The sequence below is a fragment of the Suncus etruscus genome, chromosome 11, assembly GCF_024139225.1.
Source record: "Suncus etruscus isolate mSunEtr1 chromosome 11, mSunEtr1.pri.cur, whole genome shotgun sequence".
NCBI classification, from domain to species: Eukaryota; Metazoa; Chordata; class Mammalia; order Eulipotyphla; family Soricidae; genus Suncus; species Suncus etruscus.
Genome location: NC_064858.1, coordinates 50,264,549 through 50,284,752, shown reverse-complemented (window position 1 = coordinate 50,284,752; position 20,204 = coordinate 50,264,549). Strand labels below are relative to the sequence as shown.

Here is a 20,204-nt window from a genome sequence, read left to right as displayed (position 1 = left end):
ATTTTCAAAGACGTATATAAAAAGAAAGGATTCACCAAAACAGGAAATATTAGACTGTGTCTAAAATTCATCTTATTTCAATTAATTAGAAAGAGGTTAATAGGGCCGGGCGGTGGCGCTAGAGGTAAGGTACCTGCCTTGCCTGCGCTAGCCTTGGATGGACCGTGGTTCGATCCCCCGGCGTCCCATATGGTCCCCCAAGCCAGGAGCAACTTCTGAGCGCATAGCCAGGAGTAACCCCTGAGCATTATCAGGTGTGCCCCCCCCAAAAAAAAAGAGGTTAATAAATAAGAGAGTTAAGAGAGAGAGATTCGGGGCTGGAGAGGTAGCATGGAGGTAATGTGTTTGCCTTGCATGCAGAAGGTCGGTGGTTCAAATCTCGGCATCCCATATGGTCCCCCGAGCCTGCCAGGAGCGATTTCTGAGTATAGAGCCAGGAGTAACCCCTGAGTATTACCAAGTGTGACCCAAAAACCAAAAAAAAAAAAAAAAAAGAGAGAGAGAGAGAGAAAGAGAGAGAGAGAGATTGGAGAAGTGATCTAGACCATAGTATGAAAGACTGCTAAGTATTTTACTAAGAAGTGAGTATTTTTTGAAAACTATGAAAATTTTATTAACATTACAATTACTATTAATAACTAACCTTTATTGGCTGGGTTAGTGCATAAGTGGATTGAGTATGAGATTCTTTCCACACAAAAAAATCATATCTTTGGAAGAAAATACATTATTTGGTCTGTGGTAGTGGTTCTCCACCAAGGAGAGAGGAAGAAGAGGGGAAGAGTAGAGAGTGTTTCCAGATATAAGATGTGTGCAAATTTCTTGCACTCATTGGCAGTCGAGGAGCAATGAAGAGATCTGATCCATCCATGCCTGCAGTTTGGCAGTCCCTCTGCCCAATGGCATTCACCAATCACCTCCTTATTGACACAGAATTACTCGCCAATTATCAGTCTTTTGTTTTGTTTTGGTTTCTTGTTTTGTTTTGTTTTGTTTTTGGGTCACACCCAGCAGTGCTCAGGGGTTACTCCTGGCTCTACACTCAGAAATAGCTCTTGGTGGGCTTGGGGGACCATATGGGATGCCGGGATTTGAACCACCGACCTTCTGCATGCAAGGCAAGCACCTTACCTCCATGCTATCTCTCCGGCCCCTCCAAAATTATCAGTCTTAAGTGACTCACAACCTGTGCCTTCTGCATTGTTGACACAGTTAATGACTTGCCACTCTTTCGCCCTTTGCTTTCATAACTCCTGATTCTTTTCCCTCTATACCTTCTCAAATCATGGGTTCCTGCTTTTTGCACAACCGAATTTACCTGGATATTCTTCTGTATACACTCTAGGACTCAGGGGTCTCAAACTCGTGGCCCGTGGGCCATTTGTGGCCCTCTGTACAACATTTTGTGGCCCTGCCCTAGAGGAATCTTTTTTTGTTTTGTTTTGTTTTAGTTGTTTGGCTCACACACACACACACACACACACACACACACACACACACACACACACAATGTTCAAGGCTTACTACTGATTTTGCACTCAAGGATCACCCTGACTTTGCCTCCTGCGGCCCCCAGGTAAATTGAGTTTGAGACCCCTGCCGGGTTGTCTTCTCACTCTTGACACCATCCCTGGGGAATCTCAGGAATAATCCTAGTCATTCTCAACCGCCCACAACTCTAGAAACTCTTTGCGTGATCCTACATGTTAGATGATTGTTTCCAGTTATTGAAGTTATTTGTGTTTTTCGGGCATCTCAAACTTTTCTCTCTCTTCCCTCTCTTCACCCCAATATGGATCTATCTAGCTCTCTATTCTAAATCTTTTGCTTGCTTTTGGAGCCTCATCTGGCTGTGCTCTAGAATTACTCCATGTTTTATGCTCAGAGCTTACTCTTAGCAATGCTCAGGAGATCATATGTCATACGAAGAATTGGAACTAGGTCAGCTTCAGCTACCTGTGAAAGGGAAACACGTTACTCATTGTTCTATCTCCCCAGCATTATATTATAAATCTTTGTAAGTAATAATATTTTCATAAACTAGAAACCATAAAGTTCTCCCCACTCTATTTGTCCTTAACAATGCTGGCTTCTCACCCAGACATCTAATTCTACAGTAAAAAAGGAAATACTTTGTTCCCACCCCTCCTTTCCTCCTGGTTCTGCCTCTACCATCTTGGCCTAGTTACTTTCTCTCTCTCATTTCTTTGTTTCTCATTCCACCAGTTTCTCCCTACTCTCCTCTATTTCACAGTGTCAATTAAGTAGCATCAAAACTTAATGATCATTATGACCAAATTCTTCATTTTTATATTTTATTATTATGTGGAGATTGAACTGTATTCAGTCATGCTTATGGGTTACTCTTGGATCTGTGCTCTGGAATCATTCTTGGTAACATCCTATGGACAATATGGAGTCCCAAGGACACAATCAAGGTCAACTGTATGCAATACCTCTGTTTTAACCCTGATTCCATCTCTCTAACCCCTAACTGTACCTTATTAAAACATTACCTTTTAGAGTTCTTCATGCCCACAGTGCATTTACCTCTTTCAATTATACCCTTCTACAATCTGGCTTCAAACCTAACCCCACAGCTATTTCTTCTGTCCTATCAAATTCCAATATTTTCTCCTCAATATATACTCTAAGTTCACCCATGTGGTTTCCAACTTAGGGATCATCTCACATTCCCCAGGAGGGCCATGCCCTCTCCCATGTGATTTCCACAGCTGGAATGTTCTCCATTTCCATGTTATCCGTACTTATTTGGGCATCTACTATGTATCAGTCACTGTGCTGGGAATTCAAAAAAGAAGAAGAAGATAAAGACCCTTCTGTCCATTGGTTCATTGGTTGAGTCTAGTCCTAAGGGAGACCAGCATATTAACAAAGAAGTAATGATCTACTGTGAGACCCATGAAAAAAAGAAACATATACAAAGAACAGAAGTATAATGGAAGAGAGAAGTTAACCTTCTGGAGATAGTTAGACAAAGAAGCATGGCAGGGTGAAGGAAAAGGAAGTGAAAGCATGGCCAGAGCACTATGGCAGAAAAGAGCTTCACATCTGCACATCTTCCACTTAATATGGCAAGATCAAAAAATGTAATAGGGGTGAGCTGTAAATGTTATAATATGTGTTTTCTATGCCATAATTAAATATTAGCTACTGGTTTAAATGTTTTGAGAAAGGCAATGAAAAAGTATCTAAAGACCAGGCAAGAATAAGTTTATCTTCTTTCAACATGCAAATCCCCACAAGTTTACTGAGACTGCTGCTCATCAAGAAAGTGTCTGTATATTCATCAGCATTTCCAACTTAGGAAGGTTTCAACATGATGGGTTATAAGTCAAGGAAGATCTGAATAAGACTACAGGTATACTATTGATGCTCTTGATAATTCATGATAATTCACCCCAAGTGTGTGCTGATGTCCCTGGAGATGACATTTCACTTTCTAGGTCTCTCACTCACTTTCCCTCTTTTTATCTCTCTCATGGAGTGACTTTATGTCTTACTTCCTTCAGAAGAGTAGCACTTAAAGAAAAAGTCTCACCTGCTTATTTATGTGTGTCCATGTGTTGTACCTTCCATTCTGTTGCAATGAACTGAAAGGTGGGGTACTCCCACTTCTGGCCCCCTAGACTCCTGTCCGCTTTCTTCCTCAAGTGTCTAACAACTCTTCCATCTCTCTCTTGGTCACCTTTTTCCCCTCCTCTACTGTCTTTCTCCCATCAGCATTGGATGTCAAAGGTTCTGACATTTTCTCTCATCTTAAGACAACAGAAACCTCCAACCTTTGTTTCTATTCCCAAGCATTTTTAGCTGCCACCACATTTCTGTCCCCTTATTTACAAAAACCTCCTCAAAAAGAGTTTATTGATCCCTAAGTTCCTCAATTCCTGCTCTCCCCTGAGTCCTCTTCAATTAGGTTTACCACCATCTGCTGATGTTAAGGATTCTAATGGCCTCGTATTGTGAGCTTCATTTCACATCCTCTTGGACCTACCAGCATATGACATAGTATTGCCATTGTTTTTGAACCTGACTTCCAGGACATCATGTCTCCTGATGTTTGCCCTTTCTGGCTCACCAAACCTTATCTTTGCTGATTTGTTCTCATCACCCCAAATGGATATCTTTCACATGTAATGCTTTTAGCTATAGAATAAAGAATGGGGCTTCTTTTGCAGCAGACATGTGTTTCTGATTAGATTTTATTCTCTAGAATGTAATTAGCTTTGATTCTGGGAACACACCTGCTGAGCTGAAGGAGTTTCTTTGGTCTTGGAGATTGCTGGGTTTGGTCTCTGTGCAAATCACTGAGATCCTCATGGGTTCTTGTTTGTCCTCTCTGTTGCAGCATGTTCCTGCCATCCTGTTGGATCAGCATCACTTCCCTTCAGCTCAGTGACCTTCTGTGACCCCAGCAATGGTGACTGCCCTTGCAAGCCTGGGGTGGCAGGGCCTCACTGTGACAGGTGCATGATGGGGTACTGGGGGTTCGGACACTATGGTTGCAGGCCATGTGACTGCGCTGGAAACTGTGACCCTCTCACAGGAGACTGCATCAGCAGGTGAGTGATCATACCCATTATGCTCATCACTGCATCTTTCAGATCCTTTTTTTATCTGGGCAGATTTGGAAAATCTCATATGCCCGTCTGACCTCTGTGATCAAATATGTGCGCACTACCTGAACCCAGAGTGTTTCACAAGCATACACTCTGCCATCAAGTCACATTCTTATTTCCTGTACAATTTTGGAAGAATCTTTGTCCAATAGCAATATCAAGGCATTTGTGTTAGCAAGATTTAGGAGGAGATAATCTAGTTCATTTTCAAACTAAATTATTCCTCTTACATAACAAGTCATAGGAAGTGAGGGATGGATAATTCGAAGTCTAGAAAGTGAGAGGCTTTCTAGAATTGTGAATGGAATCATTCACAATTGAAGAAATTCTTTGCTAAATTATTTATTGTTTTCTATTTCATTAGCAACACAGATATAGACTGGTATCAAGAAATTCCTGACTTCCAGTCTGTGCACAATAAGAGTGAAACCACCTGGGAATGGGAGGATGAGCAAGGATTTTCCGCACTTCGACATTCAGGTGAGAAAATAGATGGACTCGGTGATGGAGATTCCAAGTCTGATCTTGAGTGACTGATTCAAGAAAAAGCTGGAAACAGTTTTTGAATCCTCAAAGGGGAAAATGCATTGGCTCAGAAACTTAACTAAAATGTGTTGCTCACTTCTACTTTAACAAGCTTTTGGGTTTTTGTTTTCTACCTAACACCAGCTTGTTTCTTTAAACAAACCCAAATGTTGCATGATATATTGGTTAGGCATTTGGTTCTAATGTGCTCAGCAAAAGTTTCCCATCACAATAAGCTAAAATATATTTTTAATCATTCAGAATCGCAAACACCAGAAATGTTTTATGTGACACCCAAATACATACCTGAATGTGTCATCAAATCTGATGCCTTGCCCTAGTGTGTTTATATTTTCATTTCAATTATAAAGGGTTATAGATATACAAGAAGCCCCCAGGGTACTAACCTATAAGCTCCTGAGATATATCTATCCCTTTATCTAACATTAGCCAATACATTATCATAGAATGTTTTATATCTGTGTGAATGACTTACCTACCTTTTAAAAACTCTTTGACCTGTATTTGTATATTTTTTAGATATAGCCATTCTGTTATTTCTGTTATACAAACGTGCCACTTTTTATTCTCTCATTGCTTCTAAGATTGATGCAATTTCCAATTTTCCATTGTTCTATCAGTGTTTTTTTTTTCAACTATTTTCTGACTGTGATGCCCCTTCCGACCTTTCCTACCAGCTGTCCTACTAATGTTATATTATGATCACCACTTACATAATTTTCACCTGGGGCCCCTTGGACTATCCTGGGCACACAGGAAACCATATGGCATGTGGTTTCTGATTGAAAACACTGTCGTGTATCACACTATATGAGTGTCTCTTTTATGTGACTGTGTGTACTTAAGGAGTCTCACTGGAGTGGATACTGACAAACTTTAATCGTCAGACCAAATCTGGTTTGCTATGAATAATCTTAAAACTCTCAGTTACACTTTAAATGGTTATATAAACCCTGCATATATTTGATTTTGCCTCTTATCCTAGAAACCCAATTTATTTATTTTCTGACCCTTTTCTTAAATGTGTTTAGTCCCTACTCTAGGGTACAACTTTAGGGTGGTAATGATGCTTATTGGCCAGTTCAACCATATATTGCCAAATAGCTCTGGTTGTATAGCTTTGCTTCTAACTAGCAAATGTTGACATCTATTGTTCCCCATCACCACAAATAATTTATATTTATTTAACAAATGGTTTTATAAGAGGTCAGAGCAAAAGCACAGCAGGTAAAGTGTTTGCTTTGCATGCAACTGACCTGGTTTGTTCCATCCTCGGTATCCCATATGATCCAGGAGTAATTTTTGAGCACAGAGCTGCCAGGAGTAATTTTTGAGCACAGAGCCAGAAGTAACTCCTGAGCACCACTAGGTGTTGCCCCCCCCCACACCCAAAAAAAAAATGCTTCTATAGTGCATCCAAGAAGCCAAGCATTTTTCTAACTCATAAATACAGGCAAAGTTTAACTCACTTAATACTTATTTTACTTCTAAATTAATCTTATCAAACCTCTCTAGTGTTGCCAATCTGAAGTTGTGAGATGGGATCTCACCATTTTAAATTGAATTTTTCTGGTTACTAAAAGGATAAGTAATTTTTTTATCATTTCTTGATCATCTAGGTTTCTTTTTGTATAAATTTCCTACTTGTAATTTTCTTACAAACTTCAGAGTATTCTTTGGAAATTCATCTATCCAACAAATGTGTATTTAGTAGAGTTATTATTAACCTATGCAGTAAACATGGTGATTGAACAGTGAGAAAAATCTCAGAAAAAAAAATTTAAGGAGCTTACATTCATGGAGAGGAAGACACTTAATAAATAAATTAGTTAAAAAAAAGTAGCATTATAATGTTAAGCATATTAGAGAAATAAAGCAAGGATGAAAGATAAGTTCTTAAAAGGGGCATCGTTCTTAAAAGGGGTGGTAAGGAAAGCCCTATGAAAGGCAACTTTTGAGAAAATAATCTGAAGGAGGGGAAATATCAGTACAGAGAATCAAGGGAGATCATTTAAGCCAAAATATAACCATTATAAAAGCATAGAGATGGGAAGCAGTAAGACCAGATTGGCTGAACAGAATGAGAAAACAGAATTCTAACTCATTTGTTGAGAGCTTAGGGTAGTTGTCAAGAAACAAGAACCCAAATATTAGAAACACTAGTGTTTCAATTCTGTATCATAGTTTTACCATTTTCCCTAATCTTATAGTCATTTCCTAATGATTTCATTTTTCTTCACAACAGGAAAAAAGGGGGAAAGGAAAGGTAACATGAAGTTGTCATTTTGACCTTTTTTAACATTTGAGGAAATAAAGAACAAAAACCCTTCCCATTAATCACTTGACTTAATGTGCCATAGTTTGGATTCTAAAGTTTAAATTCTAAAAACCACTTTTTTTCCTGATTTTTCTTCTATTTTCTCTGACATAGTTGAAGATCATAATTCTCCAGCTTTGTCTGCTTGGTCAAATAGGTAATGCTTTTGTTTTCCGAAGCACAGGATGGCTGTGGGTGCAGCCAGTCACATGTTTCAGGGGCGTGGCAACATCCTCACTGAGCACATGACATGCTGGCGTCCAAATGACCCACCAGTTTCACATCCACAGCAGCTGTTGGTCTCTCAAGTCCCCAGAGAGTCAATGAAATTCTTCTGGATGAGCTCCAGTGTGAGGAAACATGGTTCAGTTTCCTGTGAAATAGCAATATTCCCACTGAGTAGAGAAGAGTGTTGCTTGCTTGCAATTCAAAAAGTAATAATGTGGTTCATTCTCAAATACGTGTGTGTGTGTGTGTGTGTGTGTGTGTGTGTGTGTGTGTGTGTGTGTGTGTGTCCTGTCTACAGCAGGGGCAAAGGGGGAAACATCCCCTATGACCAGGGATTCTTCTCAGGCCAGGCAAGCAAACTAACATCACACAGAATAGTAAGAGAATAAGACCAGGTTTAAAGACAGACTTATATGTAAGAAAGAAATGGGACAAACTTGTGGTTGATATCTGAACTCTGAAATGGGATGGGGCAGCAGGAGAAAGATAGTGGGGGACTCACAGAGTAAGGAGGTGATGAAAAAGCTTTGCCCCTCTAGATTAATATTTCGTAGTCTCTTTTCAATCATGTTCCTCTTCTGATCTTTTTCCCCCTTTCTGCTCCCCTGTCCTAAGCGTTGTCCCCCTATTTTTATGTTGCAGTCCCCTATCCCCCCATTTATGTGACTTTAACCTGTGGCCCCTGATATAGTCAAAGGAAGGACTCACAATAGGGACATGCATCTAGGCTCTCTATAGAGAGAGTTGGGGAGCTCTTCACTACCAAGAGCCATTTGGATATGTATAACTTTATTTGCAGTTAATACCACATAAGCAGGCAGGCATTGGCAGTCCTGTTCAGAGACTTGTCTGTCCATCAAGTATCACACTCATGACTTCATGGGCCTAATACAGGCAATGGATCAGATGTTCTTTACCTCTGCTCTGTTTTACATTTAACTGATTTTTTTTCTAGGAAAAAAAGTTATTTCCAGAGCTAACCTTAAATCTCTCTAATCTTCCTTCTTTTTAGGTAATAGTACAGTTTCTGTGGAGACCTGAAAGCCCTCAGTAACCTGAACAAAAACCTGCTTGGGTCATCTTGGGAAAAGCACATTTGGTTGTTTTGAGGGAGGCTGAGCCTACATTGTCTATTTACCTACCAGTGGTTTCTATAAAAAGCGGGTCCACTGGGAGTGTAATGATTCATTTGAACAAGATTTCTTCATTCCTACCAATTTCTATGAGAGAGAATATCAAATGTAAAATTTGGCTCCCTGAACAACAACACTGGCTTCAACTCTAGCACAGATCTAAATAAACAATACCCTTTAAAAAAAAAAAAAAAAACACTCTAAGTAAACAGATTTTTCTTCCTTCCAGATTTCTTTTAAGAAAACATTTGGGTTGAAGCCTGATCAACCAAGATTCATTCAAAAGCAAATGTTAACGTCTGAGTTCTTACCATATGAAAAGGGATATTGGAAGGCAGCCAAAGAAAAAGGGTCCAATGACTGACCTATGTGTGTTCTTATAGGCGAGGGCTGAAGAGAAGAGCATATGTTGCAGAATACTTTGTTCCATTTCAAATTCTTTGAGGTTTTAGAGCTTGTAGGTCACTATGCTATCTTCCTGCACTGGTGAAATGATAAAAGACAGTGAGCTGTCAGTTTAGGCTACCACAACGACTAGTTGTCCCAGTCAGGTTTAAGCTATAAATCACAAGAGTTCTTGTTAAGTACCTTTGATTTTCATTTCTCACTAATTCCATTGTGATTTTTCCACTTGTAAATCTATTTTCTGATTCCTAAAACACCTATACCTGGAACCAATCTGTCACTGCTTTCTGCCTGGTTACCTAACAGGTGTCCCTAGGTGTTCTTACCAGATTTGTATTCTCATTTCCTACTAGATGTTTTGTTGCTGTAAAATTACCCCACAGGCCATATTTCCAAACCCCGGCAAGCTGAGTGAAGCAGGGTTGCTGCATGAAATAATCCAGAGCAGCCTGAGGGTCTGTAGTCTGGCAATCTTCTATCTCATATCCAGCGGGAGCTGCCTGCCAGAACTGTCGTTGTTTGTTTGTTTGTTTGTTTTATTGAGTAAAAAGACCACCCCAAGTGGAAGAATAAGGACAGAGTAAAGACGAATAGATCAGGCTATCCTGAGCTTGTCTCGCCCAGGTTTACATGTAAAACATCTCTGTTTTGGGTAAAATCAAATTATAAACAAACAGGAAGAAACCAGAGATGATATTTGTTTTGGGTGAAACCAAGTTGTAAGTAAACAGATACAAAGAAACCAGGGATGATCTTTGTTTTGAGTAAAATAAGTTATAACCTAACATGTTGCCATTCCCAATTTATTATATTCTCATTCAGATCTTGGTTGTTTTTGACTGGATAAATACATTTCCCCTTCTTTGCTATTTCTTTGGTAGAGAAACATAAGTTTTCTTGGGAAAACCATACTTCCCCCATAAGCACAAACTTGAAGAAGACTTGGATGTTCTGTCCCTAAAAGTAAAAAGTCTGAAAATGATTAGAGCTCTTGATTTCAATAGTAAACCCATAAAGGGTGTCCCAATATTTACCACTACTAGCTAGCTGGTGCTCTTCTGATTGTTATCCTTTTTGAGTACTGGTCTTCAGCTTCTTCTCCTTTCTCTGAGTTACTCTATATTCTTTCAATCAAGTTAGGCAATGGATTACAGTACCAAAATCTTACAATTTTTTTCCTTAAATGCTCTACTTCCTATTTTTCTATTTTATAAGCAATACTAAAATCTTGTCACTTTAAGTGAATATATTAACTTCATTCCTTTTTTGTCAAAATATCAAGTTCATTCCTTTTTTTGTCATGTCCTTTTTTGCGGGGAGTTCCCGCACATGGAGATGCTCAGGACTCAGATCTGACTCTGCACTCAGGAATCACTGAAGGGCACAGAAGATCATATAATAGAATCTGATTAGGTGCATTCAAGACAAGAACCCTAAAGTTCTCTGACCCCTAAAGTTCAATTTTATGCTTCTCTTCCATTGCTCTCATAGGTCCTTTGACAAGATTTTATAAACACTAAGGCTAAGGCATTTTATGGCATTTCTTCCTATTTAGAATCACAGCTGCTTCTGAGATGCACATTCCATCTGATTGAAAATTACAGTAGAACTGAAAAATCCTGAGTTTCAGATTCTTTCATATTCAGACTTCAAATCTGGCTTTTCTAAAGGTTAGCTGTACAGCCTTGGACAAGTTAATTCACTTCTCTGAACCTCCACTTTTTATTTGTTAAATGCCTATCTCATCAGATTATTAGAAATATTAATAAGATCATAAAGATAAATTTCTTTTATTTAAAGATAAATTTCTTAATACAGGTTATGAATTATAGTTGGCTCTCAAATCAATTACTTTTGTTACCAACTCTAATACCTGCCTCCATTTTCTTTCTACTCCAATCTTTTTAATTGGTAATAATGGCAGATTAAGTTCCACATGAGTGGGGGAGCATACCTGGCAGTATTCAAGGCTTACTAATGGCTTTGCATTCAGAGATCTCTCTTGGCAGGCTTGAATATTATATGACGTTCTGGGGATTAAACCCTAGTCAGCTACATGCAAAGCAAGCTCCCTGCTCTCTATACTATCTCTTCAGCCACATAATTTCCACATATTTTTAAAAATTCATGTACCTTTTTTTAAATTCATAGCTCAGAGAAAATTAATTTTACACCCTAAATGACTCAGTCAAGGTTCTGCTTGATATCTCTGCTCTCAATCTAATCTATATTACAGATAAATGGAACCACTGACTCAGGAATATATTGTACCTTCTCTCTCTTACATTTATTTTTTGTGTTTTTATTTTATTTTGGGGCCATGCCTGGTAGAGCTCAAGGGTTACTTCTGGCTCTGTGTTCAGAAATCACTCCTGATGGGTTCAGGGGGCCATATGGGATTGAACCTGAATTAACCATGTGCAAGGCAACCACCCTACTTGCTATGCTATCACCCCAGACCCTCTCTCTTACACTTCTTTTTTTTTTTTTTTTTTTTTTTTTGGTGTTTGGGTCAGGGGTTACTCCTGGCTCTATGCTCAGAAATCGCTCCCGGCAGGCACTTGGTCATATGGGATTCCGGGATTCGAACCACCAACCTTCTGCATGCAAGGCAAATGCTTTACCTCCATGCTATCTTTCTGGCCCCTCTCTTACACTTTTTTTTTTAATTGTGGGGGTTATATACCAACTTTTGTGATACTAATGTTAATAAGTTCTGATAAACCACTGCCATTGGACGAGCCTCTCTTACACTTCTTAATTCACTTGATTTCATTTTGTTCCTGTCAAAGCTTGGCAGAGTTCTAAATGAATAAATAAATGAGTGAAACACTTAAATAGTCTCCTGCACAGAATAAGTGCTCTTCACACTTAAGTAAATGTTAATGTCTGTTATTGCCACTCAGTACCTATGAAATGCATTTTCTGCAGGTAGAAAGGGAGAGGAGAGGAAGGAATAAAATGGTACCTAATGACAAATTAAGTTATAACAATAAATCTATCCAGTCTGAGCTCCAGGAATACAAAGGTGAATAAACATCATTCTCAAGGATAACAGTCTGCATAAAAAAACATAAATGTGAAATACTACATAGCAACAATGTGCAAAAACATTTTGAAAATTTTCCCAGAGCCTGACAGATCGTTCATGCCTAATCATCATAACACAAAATATTAGCTATTGGGGAAAATATAGTCCCATCTCTTCTTCAAATTCCATTTCAAAACCTTCTCCATTCATTAAATCTTTTTCCATATTTCCAAATACATAGCCTTCTCAAATATGCTGTACCCATTTTGACATTAGTCACTGATGATAATATTTGCTTTATTCATCTTACTGAATTGTAGACTACTGGAGAAAAAATGATATAATTGCTTCTTCCTGTGTTTCTTTCAGGTCAATGCTTTATTAGGTAATAATTTAATACAAAAAGTAACTTTCTTTTGAATAACTTATCATGGTTTCTTGGTGTTTATGGATTATGCTATGTGAATCACTCAATTCCTAAGGAGTTATGCTAACTGGATTGACTTCCTGATTTCTTAACTTACCCCTGATCTCTGCTATAAGTTCTAAAACCACTTTCATTTGTTTTCTGTAGGTAAATGTGACTGTAAAGAACAGGTATTAGGAAACTCCAAGGTTTTCTGCGGAATGAAATATTCATATGGTGAGCTCAAAATCTTTGAATACCTCTGAGAATCTATTCAAACTAAGTACAAAGACTTTTGGAGGAAATAGGAAACCTGGTCTGTAACATTCCTAATAAATCAAAGAATGTGTCTTCTAGAATACACAAAACACAGTGAATGTTCTGGTCTTAGCTTCTCCTAATCAAGATGGTATTGAGCATCCTGATGCAGGCAGGAAGAGCAATGCTCAAACTCTGCTACTGTAAGGAGAGAAAGCAAACAGAAAAAAAAAAAAAAAAGGAGGGGGAGAACAGATGACTTCCTATAGATGCTTCTAGTCTGGGTAACCTAAAAAGAAAGTTTCTAAATTTATTTTATTTTATTTTATTTGGTTTTTGGGTTACATCCGGCAGTGCTTAGAAGTTACTCCTGGGGGCCGGCGAGGTGGCACTAGAGGTAATGTGTCTGCCTTGCAAGCACTAGCCAAGGAAGGACCGCGGTTCGATGCCCCGGCATCCTATATGGTCCCCCCAAGTCAGGGGCAATTTCTGAGCGCTTAGCCAGGAGTACCCCCTGAGCATCAAATAGCTGTGGCCCGAAAAACCAAAAAAAAAAAAAAAGAAGTTACTCCTGGCTCCACGTTCAGAAATCGCTCCTGGCAGGATAGGAGGACCATATGGGATGCCGGGATTCAAACCACTGTCCTTCTCCATGCAAGGCAAACATCTTATCTCCATGCTATCTCTCCAGCCCCGAAAGTTTCTAAATGTTTAAATAATTGTTCTTCCTATTTATTATGTAGTAATACTCTATAGATATCTGTAGATACATTTCTAAATGTAACTGCATTTAAAGCAGCATTTCACAGTGATGAATAAGTTGGGTTTGGTCTCAGACTTTGGGTTTGGTTTCTGGTTTATTGATAAGTTACATGACATCTACAAATTTTTCTCATCTTTAAAATAAAAAAGATGCCCTTTCCTCAGAAAATGAGGTTTTAAGAAAATACAGCACACTTTGACTTGCACAACCAGATTGGTGGGATGAGGTAAATGGTAGAGAAATAGTAGTAAATGGTAGGAGGGAAGAGGATATATATTGGAGAGGCAGCAAAACCAGCTGTCTGCCAGAATCTCTTCCCTGCCTTTCTGCAAAAAGAAGATTTTTCTACCTTTCAAATACCAGGAAAACAGAGATTACAAAGGAAAATTGTCACTGCCCCCAAGTAAAGGCAGTTCCTTTCATCACATTCTAAATGGTATCCTGTGAAACATACTGAGCAGCTTATTCTGCCAATATATTCTTGGGACCTCTCTAGCAGTGCTCAGGAGACCAAGCAGTACTGGGGTTTGAACCCAGGACCTTGTGCATGTCAAGTATATGCTCCAGAACTTTGAGCTCTCAGCTTTTATCTAAGTCTACCATTGTTTTATAATTCATACATCCAGAAATATACAATAAAATGAAGTGTTTAAAACAATATTGTGTTTAATCTCATAAAGGACAAATCTTGTATAACTTACCTAAAAATACATGCATATTTTCATCCTTCCATTTGCCAATCCAGCTAAGTAGAAAAAAATTTTTTGAAAAATATAGTACAGGGGCCGGAGAGATAACATGGAGGTAAGGCGTTTGCCTTTCATGCAGGAGGTCATCGGTTCGAATCCCGGCGCCCCATATGGTCCCCCTTGCCTGCCAGGAGCAATTTCTGAGCCTGGAGCCAGGAATAACCCTGAGCACTGCCGGGTGTGACCCAAAAACCACACACACAAAAAAGAAAGAAAAATATAGTACATAATATTTGTTTTTATTTTTTATCTTTTTGTTATGTAAAAATATTCTGGCAATAAATATTGCTTTTATGATATATACAATGATAAGAGTATATTAATTGTAATTATAAATTATAATTTTATTAGAAAATAAATTTTAGGGGCCAGAGAGATAGCATGGAGGTAGGGCATTTGCCTTGCATGCGGAAAGATGGTGGTTTAAATCCCGGCCTCCCATATGGTGCCCCGAGCCTGCCAGGAGCGATTTCTGAGCATAAAGCCAGGAGTAGCCCCTAAGCGCTACTGGATGTGACCCAAGGAAAAAAAAGAAAAGAAAATTTAAAGGCTAAAAATTTTTACTTATGGGCTCCCTGTGTGTGACACCAGGCGGGGAAAATCCGCGAAAGTACACCGGCCCAGTGGGGCTCAGCTGTGAAAGACTGTGAGTGTGACCTGTCTATGTCTGTCTACTGTCCTCTTGCGTGAAACTCTTGCGAGTGGGGCAAAAAGAGCCTCCAGAAACCTCGCTCGCCCAGACGCCATTTTCAGGGAGGAACTTCAGAGCATAAAAACCGGCTATCCTTTGCAAAAGCTGGCTCCCTGTGTGTGACACCAGGCGGGGAAAATCCGCGAAAGTACACCGGCCCAGTGGGGCTCAGCTGTGAAAGACTGTGAGTGTGACCTGTCTATGTCTGTCTACTGTCCTCTTGCGTGAAACTCTTGCGAGTGGGGCAAAAAGAGCCTCCAGAAACCTCGCTCGCCCAGACGCCATTTTCAGGGAGGAACTTCAGAGCATAAAAACCGGCTATCCTTTGCAAAAGCTGGCTCCCTGTGTGTGACACCAGGCGGGGAAAATCCGCGAAAGTACACCGGCCCAGTGGGGCTCAGCTGTGAAAGACTGTGAGTGTGACCTGTCTATGTCTGTCTACTGTCCTCTTGCGTGAAACTCTTGCGAGTGGGGCAAAAAGAGCCTCCAGAAACCTCGCTCGCCCAGACGCCATTTTCAGGGAGGAACTTCAGAGCATAAAAACCGGCTATCCTTTGCAAAAGCTGGCTCCCTGTGTGTGACACCAGGCGGGGAAAATCCGCGAAAGTACACCGGCCCAGTGGGGCTCAGCTGTGAAAGACTGTGAGTGTGACCTGTCTATGTCTGTCTACTGTCCTCTTGCGTGAAACTCTTGCGAGTGGGGCAAAAAGAGCCTCCAGAAACCTCGCTCGCCCAGACGCCATTTTCAGGGAGGAACTTCAGAGCATAAAAACCGGCTATCCTTTGCAAAAGCTGGCTCCCTGTGTGTGACACCAGGCGGGGAAAATCCGCGAAAGTACACCGGCCCAGTGGGGCTCAGCTGTGAAAGACTGTGAGTGTGACCTGTCTATGTCTGTCTACTGTCCTCTTGCGTGAAACTCTTGCGAGTGGGGCAAAAAGAGCCTCCAGAAACCTCGCTCGCCCAGACGCCATTTTCAGGGAGGAACTTCAGAGCATAAAAACCGGCTCTCCTTTGCAAAAGCTGGCTCCCTGTGTGTGACACCAGGCGGGGAAAATCCGCGAAAGTACACCGGCCCAGTGGGGCTCAGCTGTGAAAGACTGTGAGTGTGACCTGTCTATGTCTGTCTACTGTCCTCTTGCGTGAAACTCTTGCGAGTGGGGCAAAAAGAGGCTCAGAGGAGCACGGCCGCTCCGCTTCGCTACGCGGCCGTGCACTCTTTCTAAGGAAAGAACTCCATTGCAACAAGAAGGAAAAATCACACTAAGAACGGCGCTATATCACAGAAGCAAACATTTCTCTCTGGACTGTCTTCTCTGTTACATGCTCGGGCCTAAGATTTGACCCAGTGTGAGGCTTCATCCACGGAGGACTCCCCTCCCTTAGAGGCAAGTCAGCCCATCCAGAAAGGGAGGAGCCAGAGGAGTGTGCTGCCTACATCATATAGACAATGAATACCACTACAACACGTAGAAAAACCCACAATACAAATGTGACAATGGGGAAACAGCGCAGGCCAGCATCAGACATAGAGAATGAAGATGACAATTCTGAGGACCAGATAATGACTGAACAACTAATCAACCTCTCAGATAAGGACTTTAGACTAGCAATATGGAAGGTGCTCAACAGACTCCAAGAAACCATGGATCGAGTTGAACAGAACACTAATAAGAACCAAGAAAATATGAAGGCAGAAATGACAAAACTCCAAACTGAAATAACATGTCAACTAACAGGCCTGAAAAACTCAGTAAACGAAGTGAATGACAAAATGGATAAGCTCTGGGACAGGGTATCAGAAGCTGAGAATAGACTTGGTGCTGTGGAAGATGAGATACATAACAATTCCATACAGCAGGAGAGATTGGACAAAAAACTTAAAGCAAATGAGCAGACAATGGAAAAATTAGTCAAAGAATGGGAACAGACGAAAATAGAAGTCTATGATAAGATCAACAGAAACAACTTAAGAATCATTGGAGTCCCAGAGACCCAGGAAGAAAATTTCCAGGAAGAATCAATGGTCAAGAACATCATTAAAGAGAAACTTCCAGAGCTAAAGAATATATGTGATCAAATCCTGCATGCCCGAAGAGTACCAACCAAAAGAGACCCCAGAAAAACCACCCCAAGACACATCTTAGTCACAATGACAAATCCCACAGATAGAGACAGAATTCTGAAAACAGCAAGATCAAAAGGGGAAATCATGTTCAAGCAAGCTTCCCTGAGATTTACAGCAGACCTGTCACCAGAAACGCTCAATGCCAGAAAGCAGTGGTGGGATATTGTGACAAGACTGAATGAAATGAATGCTTCACCCAGAATACTATACCCAGCAAAACTCACTTTCCGGTTTGATGGAAGAATACATGGTTTCACAGACAAAAAACAGCTCAGAAACTTCACAGACACAAAACCAGTCTTAAGAGAAAAACTGAAAGACCTAATCTAAGACAAGACTACCCAAAAGACACACCAAATTTTGAAATAAAGATGGCGTTAAATCCCAGGACAATTCTTTCTCTCAACGTCAATGGACTAAATGCACCAGTTAAGAGACACAGAGTGGCTAAATGGATCAAAAAACTCAATCCAACCTTCTGCTGCCTACAAGAAACGCACCTGAATAGTCAGAACAAACATAGACTCAAAATAAAAGGCTGGAGAAAAGTTATCCAAGCAAACAACACCCATAAAAAAGCTGGAGTGGCCATACTAATATCAGATAATGCAAACTTTATACTCAGGAAGGTTGTAAGGGACAAAGATGGACATTTTATATTAATCAAGGGGTACGTAGAGCAGGAAGAATTCACTCTCCTAAACATATATGCACCGAATGAGGGGCCAGCAAAATATTTAATACAACTGCTGACAAATCTGAAAAATAATATCAACAACAACACAATAATTGTGGGGGACCTAAACACGGCTTTGTCAACACTGGACAGGTCAACCAGACTGAAACCCAACAAGAATATACTAGACCTGAGGAGAGAAATGGAAGAAAGAGGCCTAGTGGATATATATAGGACACTCCATCCCCAGAAACCTGGATACACATTCTTCTCCAATGTACATGGGACATTCTCCAGGATAGACTACATGCTGGCACATAAAACATACCTCCATAAGATCAAGAGGATAGAAATTTTGCAGATTACCTTCGCTGACCACAAGGCTCTGAAATTATTTGTGAACTCCAAAGGGACTCAGAAGAAACACTTTAACACCTGGAAGTTAAACAGCCTCATGCTCAATAACCAGTGGGTCCGAGATGAAATCAAGGAGGAAATAAAAAGGTTCCTGGAAACAAATGACAATAAAGACACAAACTCTCAGAACTTATGGGACACAGCAAAAGCAGTACTGAGAGGAAAATTTATAGCTTTGCAAGCACACATCAGGAAGGAAGAAGGAGCTTACCTGAGTAGCTTAATGACACAGCTAATAGAACTAGAAAATGCTCAACAAAAGGACCCAAGAACAGGAAGACAGAAGGAAATAACAAAGCTGAGAGCAGAAATCAACGAAGTGGAAACTCAAAAAACAATCCGAAAGATCAACGAAAGCAGAAGTTGGTTCTTTGAAAAAATAAACAAGATTGATAGACCACTGGCAAACCTAACAAAGAAAGAGAGAGAGAGAAACTTGATAACTCGTATCAGGAATGAAAAAGGAGAGATCACTACTGATATGACAGAGATTCAAAGGGTAATCAGAAACTACTTTGAAAAACTCTATGCCACTAAAAATGAGAACCTGGAAGAAATGGATAAATTCTTGGACTCTTATAATCTTCCACGGTTGAAGGAAGAGGATGTAGCATATCTAAACACCCCCATCACCATTGATGAAATTAAAACAGTAATCAAATGTCTGCCGAAAAACAAAAGCCCAGGTCCAGATGGATTCACTAATGAATTCTATCAAACTTTCCAAGAGGAACTACTGCCAATCTTGGCAAGACTCTTTCATGAAATTGAACAAACAGAAACACTTCCAAATAGCTTTTATGAAGCCAACATCACCTTGATACCTAAACCAGACAGAGACGCTACCAAAAAAGAAAATTACAGACCAATATCACTGATGAATGCAGATGCAAAGATCCTCAACAAAATCCTGGCAAATAGGATTCAATGCCTCGTTAAGAAGATCATCCACTACGATCAAGTAGGTTTCATCCCAGGAATGCAAGGCTGGTTTAACATCCGTAAATCTATCAACATAATACACAACATCAATAACAAGAAAAATAAAAACCACATGATCATATCAATAGATGCAGAGAAAGCATTTGATAAGGTCCAACACCCATTCTTGATCAAAACTCTCAGCAAGATGGGAATGGAGGGAACCTTTCTCAATATAGTGAAGGCCATCTACCACAAGCCAGTGGCAAATATTATCCTCAATGGAGAAAAACTGAAAGCCTTCCCTCTAAATTCTGGCACAAGACAAGGCTGTCCTCTCTCACCACTCCTATTCAACATAGCACTGGAAGTACTTGCTATAGCGATTAGGCAAGAAAAGGATATCAAGGGAATCCAGATAGGAAAGGAAGAAGTCAAGCTCTCACTGTTTGCAGATGACATGATACTCTACTTAGAAAACCCTAAAGACTCTATCAAAAAGCTTCTAGAAACAATAGACTCATATAGCAAGGTGGCAGGCTACAAAATTAACACACAAAAATCAATGGCCTTTCTATACACCAACAGTAATAAAGAAGAAATGGACATTAAGAAAACAACCCCATTCACAATAGTACCACACAAACTCAAATATCTTGGAATCAACTTGACTAAATATGTGAAGGACCTATACAAAGAAAACTATAAAACTCTGCTCCAAGAAATAAGAGAGGACACACGGAAATGGAAACACATACCCTGCTCATGGATTGGCAGGATTAACATCATCAAAATGTCAATACTCCCCAAGGCATTATACAGATTTAATGCCATCCCTCTAAAGATACCCATGACATTCTTCAAAGAAGTGGATCAGACACTTTTGAAATTCATTTG

At 39.9% G+C, this 20,204-nt stretch overlaps 1 protein-coding gene across 1 annotated transcript in view; it reads left to right on the top strand.

Moving 5' to 3' along the window:
• NTN4 (netrin 4) overlaps window positions 1–20,204 on the top strand; it is a 144,330-nt gene that overhangs the window by 112,362 nt on the left and 11,764 nt on the right. The window contains exons 6-8 of the mRNA XM_049782811.1: window positions 4,370–4,583; window positions 5,005–5,120; window positions 12,875–12,943. Of these exons, the coding sequence (XP_049638768.1) occupies window positions 4,370–4,583; window positions 5,005–5,120; window positions 12,875–12,943 (399 nt within the window). The remainder of the gene's footprint in view (window positions 1–4,369; window positions 4,584–5,004; window positions 5,121–12,874; window positions 12,944–20,204) is intronic.